At 43.9% G+C, this 7,505-nt stretch overlaps 1 protein-coding gene across 8 annotated transcripts in view; it reads left to right on the top strand.

Annotated features, from left to right (window-relative positions):
* The first annotated feature begins 1,311 nt into the window (after nucleotides 1-1,311).
* Nucleotides 1,312-7,505, top strand: part of LOC124024490 (deoxyribonuclease gamma-like) — a 22,917-nt gene continuing 16,723 nt past the window's right edge. For all 8 annotated transcript variants that reach the window (XR_006836990.1, XR_006836988.1, XR_006836991.1 and 5 more), the window contains exons 1-2: nucleotides 1,312-1,694; nucleotides 6,450-6,538. Coding sequence is in view for 1 of the 8 variants with exons in the window: in XM_046338406.1 (XP_046194362.1) it covers nucleotides 1,530-1,694; nucleotides 6,450-6,538 (254 nt within the window). In the remaining 7 variants the exon portion in view is untranslated. The remainder of the gene's footprint in view (nucleotides 1,695-6,449; nucleotides 6,539-7,505) is intronic.

Below are 7,505 nucleotides of genomic sequence, written 5' to 3'. Positions count from 1 at the left end.
GACTACTGTTCAGTCATGTGGTCAGGTGCCACAAAGAAGAACTTAGGAAATTTACACTTGTCTCAGAACAGGACAACACGGCTGGCCCTTGGATGTACACAGAGAGCTAATATTAATAATATGCATGTCACTCTCTCCTGGCTCAAAGTGGAGGAGAGATTGACATCATCACTACTTGTATTTATGAGAGGTATTGACATGTTGAATGCCCCGAGCTGTCTGTTTGAACTACTGGCACACAGCTTGGACAGACTGTGAAGCAACACAAACATAGACACAGGCACAACTACTGGCGCACAGCTCAGACACCCATTCATACCCCACAAGACATGCCACCAGAGGTCTCTTCACAGTCCCCAAGTCCAGAACAGACTATGGGAGGCACACAGTACTACATAGAGCCATGACTACATGGAACTCTATTCCACAGCACTACATAGAGCCATGACTACATGGAACTCTATTCCACAGTACTACATAGAGCCATGACTACATGGAACTCTATTCCACATCAAGTAACTGACACAAGCAGTAATGGAGATCCATAATAAACCCCAGGAAGAGTAGCTGCTGCCTTGGCAGGAACTAATGGGGATCCATAATAAACCCCAGGAAGAGTAGCTGCTGCCTTGACAGGAACTAATGGGGATCCATAATAAACCCCAGGAAGAGCAGCTGCTGCCTTGGCAGGAACTAACGGGGATCCATAATAAACCCCAGGAAGAGCAGCTGCTGCCTTGGCAGGAACTAATGGGGATCCATAATAAACCCCAGGAAGAGCAGCTGCTGCCTTGGCAGGAACTAATGGGGATCCATAATAAACCCCAGGAAGAGTAGTTGCTGCCTTGGCAGGAACTAATGGGGATCCATAATAAACCCCAGGAAGAGCAGCTGCTGCCTTGGCAGGAACAAACGGGGATAATCTCAATTTAAAAAGCAACACCACACGGCATAACGCCTCGCCCGTATTTGAGCTAGATAGCTTCCTGCCTCTATGCTGATAGACCTCTCACCACATCCTAGAGAGAGACAGAAACAGAGAAACAGAGAGAGAGAGACTGAAACAGAGAAACATAGAGAGAGAGAGAGAGAGAGAGAGAGAGAGAGAGAAACAGAGAGAGAGAAACAGAGAGAGAGAAACAGAGAGAGAGAGAAACAGAGAGAGAGAGAAACAGAGAGAGAGAGAGACTGAAACAGAGAAACAGAGAGAGAGAGAGAGAGACTGAAACAGAGAAAGAGAGAGAGAGAGAGAGACTGAAACAGAGAAACAGAGAGAGAGAGAGACTGAAACAGAGAAACAGAGAGAGAGAGAGAGAGAGAGAGAGAGAGAGAGAGAGAGAGAGAGAGAGAGAGAGAGAGAGAGAGACTCTAGCCAACATTACAGAAGATATGTGTGACGTCTTTTTTTAATCACACATCTAAAAAGGAAGTGTTGTGTTTCAGATCGCTTTAACACACACACACAGCAGCTGCTACTTCTCCTGGCTCTCTGTACCCTCAGCCAGTCTGTTGTTGACCTGTCAGTGAGCATGTCGGGTAGTATTAGTGTTTGGAGGGTAGTGAGCTGGATGGTGCTGGGCATGGTTCTGGGGCTCAGTGGTGGGGGCTCAGCCCTGAAGATCTGCACCTTCAACATCCAGTCCTTTGGAGAGAAGAAAATAGAGAAGCCAGAGGTGGTTGATGTCATATTGGCTGTAAGTAGTCTACATTTATTTAGTTTAACCAGTTGCAAACCGTAGTCTGGATTTTTTATGGCGATTTTGGAGCGGTGGCTTCTTCCTTGCTGAGCGGCCTTTCAGGTTATGTCGATATAGTTCTCGATATAGGACTCATGTACTCATCTCTTCTGAACCACTGGAATTGTGATACAGTGAATTATAAGTGAAATAATCGGTCTGAAAACAAATGTTGGAAAAATGACTTGTGTCATGCACAAAGTAGATGTCCTAACTGACTTGCCAAAACTATAGTTTGTTATAACAAGAAATATGTGGAGTGGTTGAAAAAATGAGTTTTAATGACTCCAACCTAAGTGTATCTAAACTTCCGACTTCAACTGCATGTGGATGTTGAATTACATTTACATTTACATTTAAGTCATTTAGCAGACGCTCTTATCCAGAGCGACTTACAAATTGATGCATTCACCTTATGACATCCAGTGGAACAGTCACTTTACAATAGTGCATCTAAATCTTAAAGGGGGGGGGGTGAGAGGGAATACTTATCCTATCCTAGGTATTCCTTAAAGAGGTGGGGTTTCAGGTGTCTCCGGAAGGTGGTGATTGACTCCGCTGTCCTGGCGTCGTGAGGGAGTTTGTTCCACCATTGGGGGGCCAGAGCAGCGAACAGTTTTGACTGGGCTGAGCGGGAGCTGTACTTCCTCAGTGGTAGGGAGGCGAGCAGGCCAGAGGTGGATGAACGCAGTGCCCTTGTTTGGGTGTAGGGCCTGATCAGAGCCTGGAGGTACTGAGGTGCCGTTCCCCTCACAGCTCCGTAGGCAAGCACCATGGTCTTGTAGCGGATGCGAGCTTCAACTGGAAGCCAGTGGAGAGAACGGAGGAGCGGGGTGACGTGAGAGAACTTGGGAAGGTTGAACACCAGACGGGCTGCGGCGTTCTGGATGAGTTGAAGGGGTTTAATGGCACAGGCAGGGAGCCCAGCCAACAGCGAGTTGCAGTAATCCAGACGGGAGATGACAAGTGCCTGGATTAGGACCTGCGCCGCTTCCTGTGTGAGGCAGGGTCGTACTCTGCGGATGTTGTAGAGCATGAACCTACAGGAACGGGCCACCGCCTTGATGTTGGTTGAGAACGACAGGGTGTTGTCCAGGATCACACCAAGGTTCTGGGAGGAGGACACAATGGAGTTGTCAACCGTGATGACGAGATCATGGAACGGGCAGTCCTTCCCCGGGAGGAAGAGCAGCTCCGTCTTGCCGAGATTCAGCTTGAGGTGGTGATCCGTCATCCACACTGATATGTCTGCCAGACATGCAGAGATGCGATTCGCCACCTGGTCATCAGAAGGGGGAAAGGAGAAGATTAGTTGTGTCGTCTGCATAGCAATGATAGGAGAGACCATGTGAGGTTATGACAGAGCCAAGTGACTTGGTGTATAGCGAGAATAGGAGAGGGCCAAGAACAGAGCCCTGGGGGACACCAGTGGTGAGAGCGCGTGGTGAGGAGACAGATTCTCGCCACGCCACCTGGTAGGAGCGACCTGTCAGGTAGGACGCAATCCAAGCGTGGGCCGCGCCGGAGATGCCCAACTCGGAGAGGGTGGAGAGGAGGATCTGATGGTTCACAGTATCGAAGGCAGCCGATAGATCTAGAAGGATGAGAGCAGAGGAGAGAGAGTTAGCTTTAGCAGTGCGGAGCGCCTCCGTGATACAGAGGAGAGAATCCCTTGTAATTTGCGTAGAAACTAGATGTGGGTGTTCCATTCACAGTCTGCAGTTATGGTCTCTTTTGTGGTGTTCCTGCAAACAGTGAGTTGCGCAGTCGGTTCTGCAAACAGGGGTTGACATTTGAACCTTAGACTCTGTACCCTGTATGTGTTTACAGCAGACGGGTTTACGGCCTTACCTCACAACTATGACTTCAGCGTAATAAATAATAGTAAAACAGGATCCCTCGAAAACGAGAAGGTGCGTGTCAAGGGGCAACAATCTTGTCATTACAATTTACATTAATAGATGAGGCTGTGCATTTACTGTGTGGATAGTGCAGTGCATGTAATGTATGGATAATGTTGTGCACGTACTGTATAGATAATGTGGCGCATGTAATGTATGGAAAATGCTGTGCATGGATAATGCTGTACATGTACTGTATATACAATGCTGTGCATGTACTGTATAGATAATGCAGCGCATGTAATGTATGGATAATGTTGTACATGTACTGTATAGATAATGCGGCGCATGTAATGTATGGAAAATGCTGTGCATAGATAATGCTGTACATGTACTGTATATACAATGCTGTGCATGTACTGTATAGATAATGCAGCGCATGTAATGTATGGAAAATGTTGTGCATGTACTGTATATACAATGCTGTGGATGTACTGTATAGATAATGCAGTGCATGTAATGTATGGATAATGTTGTGCATGTACTGTATAGATAATGCAGCGCATGTAATGTATGGAAAATGCTGTGCATGGATAATGCTGTACATGTACTGTATATACAATGCTGTGCACATACTGTATATATAATGCTGTGCATGGATAATGTTGTACATATACTGTATAGATAATGCTGTGCATATACTGTATGGATAATGATGTGTGTGTAATGTATAGATAATGTGGTGCATGTACTGTGTATATATTGCTGTGCATGGGATAATGCTGTGCATACACGACACGGATAATGCTGTGCATGTACTGTATAGATAATGCTGCACATATACTGTATGGATAACACGGTGTGTCTAATGTATAGATAATGCTGTGCATATGCTGTATAGATAATGCTGTTCATACACAATATGGATAATGCTGCCCGTGTCATGTATAGATAATGCTGTGCACATACTGTATAGATAATGCTGTGCACATACTGTATAGATAATGCTGTGCATATACTGTATAGATAATGTTGTGCATATACTGTATAGATAATGCTGTGCAGATACTGTATAGATAATGCTGTGCATATACTGTATAGATAATGCTGTGCATATACTGTATAGATAATGCTGTGCACATACTGTATAGATAATGCTGTGCACATACTGTATAGATAATGTTGTGCATATACTGTATAGATAATGCTGTGCAGATACTGTATAGATAATGCTGTGCATATACTGTATAGATAATGTTGTGCATATACTGTATAGATAATGCTGTGCATATACTGTATAGATAATGCTGTGCATATACTGTATGGATAATGTACTGTATAGATAATGCTGTGCATATACTGTATAGATAATGCTGTGCATGTACATCAGTAACACTCAGGATGTGTATTTGATTATTTTATTGTACCAGTTACTTGTGTGTTTTGTTGGGTGTAAGCAAAAGACCCCTAAACTGTAGTGTGTAGAAATACGTTCCATGGAAAGCAGAGGTGAGGAAGGTGATTGTATGTAGAAATACGTTCCATGGAAAGCAGAGGTGAGGAAGGTGATTGTATGTAGAAATACATTCCATGGAAAGCAGAGGTGAGGAAGGATTGATTGTGATTGTAGAAATACGTTCCATGGAAAGCAGAGGTGAGGAAGGTGATTGTATGTAGAAATACGTTCCATGGAAAGCAGAGGTGAGGAAGGTGATTGTATGTAGAAATACGTTCCATGGAAAGCAGAGGTGAGGAAGGTGATTGTATGTAGAAATACGTTCCATGGAAAGCAGAGGTGAGGAAGGTGATTGTATGTAGAAATACGTTCCATGGAAAGCAGAGGTGAGGAAGGTGATTGTATGTAGAAATACGTTCCATGGAAAGCAGAGGTGAGGAAGGTGATTGTATGTAGAAATACGTTCCATGGAAAGCAGAGGTGAGGAAGGTGATTGTATGTAGAAATACGTTCCATGGAAAGCAGAGGTGAGGAAGGTCCATGGAAAGCAGAGGTGAGGAAGGTGATTGTATGTAGAAATACGTTCCATGGAAAGCAGAGGTGAGGAAGGTGATTGTATGTAGAAATACGTTCCATGGAAAGCAGAGGTGAGGAAGGTGATTGTACAGATGTTACAACGTCCTTCCGAACACGGAAGTGTTGAGTAAAGAAGGTGTCCTGACCTCAACCTATTGAGCTGCGTGTAAATGTGTTCCATGGAAAGCAGAAGTCAGCAAAGGGGGATCTGGTGCGACACCATTCTTTAGAAAACAGAACAGAGTCTGAGTGAGGTCAGGTTAGCGTGAGAATTGGACCTGTGAGAGAATAACTATATTATAGAACTAATGAAGTACACTATGTGGTGGGCGTTATCCTCTATGGGAAATTAAACTTCCTGTATATTAAGTACGCTGCCTTTCAAAAGTTTGGGGTCACTTCAGAATGTCCTCGTTTTTGAAAGAAAATCACTTTTTTTTTTGTCCAGCTAACACAACGTGCCATTGGAATACAGGAGTGATGGTTGCTGATAATGGGCCTCTGTACTCCTATGTAGATATTCCATAAAAAAATCTGCCGTTTCCAGCTACAATAGTAATTTACAACATTAACAATGTCTACACTGTATTTCTGATCAATTTTATGTTATTTTAATGGACAACAAAATTTGCATTTCTTTCAAAAACAAGGACATTTCTAAGTGAATGGTAGTGTGTATATATGTACAGGAAGTTTAATTTCCCATAGAGGAACCATCAATGTCCACCACATAGTAAAACCCTGGCCATCTGAGGAAGTACTTGATGTGAAGTTGAGGTTTCTCATACACATGCACCAGCATCTCTATCCAGTGTACTAAAAGCCGTCTCTATATTGCAGCTGATCGCTCGCTGTGACATCATGCTGGTGATGGAGATTAAAGATCTCAGTGCGAAGGCTTTCCCTCAGCTCATGACTCAACTCAACAGGTAGGGTTGACCTGAAAGACACAGTTCAAATAACAATGGCTGGTGTGATGACCAAGGCCTGAAAGACACAGTTCAAATAACAATGGCTGGTGTGATGACCAAGGCCTGAAAGACACAGTTAAAATAACAATGGCTGGTGTGATGACCAAGGCCTGAAAGACACAGTTAAAATGACAATGGCTGGTGTGATGACCAAGGCCTGAAAGACACAGTTAAAATAACAATGGCTGGTGTGATGACCAAGGCCTTAAAGACACAGTTAAAATGACAATGGCTGGTGTGATGACCAAGGCCTTAAAGACACAGTTAAAATGACAATGGCTGGTGTGATGACCAAGGCCTGAAAGACACAGTTAAAATAACAATGGCTGGTGTGATGACCAAGGCCTGAAAGACACAGTTAAAATGACAATGGCTGGTGTGATGACCAAGGCCTGAAAGACACAGTTAAAATGACAATGGCTGGTGTGATGACCAAGGCCTGAAAGACACAGTTAAAATAACAATGGCTGGTGTGATGACCAAGGCCTTGAAGACACAGTTAAAATGACAATGGCTGGTGTGATGACCAAGGCCTGAAAGACACAGTTAAAATAACAATGGCTGGTGTGATGACCAAGGCCTTAAAGACACAGTTAAAATAACAATGGCTGGTGTGATGACCAACGCCTGAAAGACACAGTTAAAATAACAATGGCTGGTGTGATGACCAAGGCCTGAAAGACACAGTTAAAATAACAATGGCTGGTGTGATGACCAAGGCCTTAAAGACACAGTTAAAATAACAATGGCTGGTGTGATGACCAACGCCTGAAAGACACACTCCCCTGTTACAATAACACTAGTGTGTATTAGTCTGGGTGTTATAAGGACAAAGTGTTGGGGAAGCTATTCTGAAAATGTAGTTTACCAAACTACCAATTACAGTGCATTCGGGAAGTATTCAGACCCCTTGACTTTTTCTAAA

The sequence above is a fragment of the Oncorhynchus gorbuscha genome, linkage group LG03, assembly GCF_021184085.1.
Source record: "Oncorhynchus gorbuscha isolate QuinsamMale2020 ecotype Even-year linkage group LG03, OgorEven_v1.0, whole genome shotgun sequence".
Taxonomy (NCBI): domain Eukaryota; kingdom Metazoa; phylum Chordata; class Actinopteri; order Salmoniformes; family Salmonidae; genus Oncorhynchus; species Oncorhynchus gorbuscha.
Note: the sequence above shows the minus strand (reverse complement) of the source record. Positions and strands in the feature narration are given on the sequence as shown.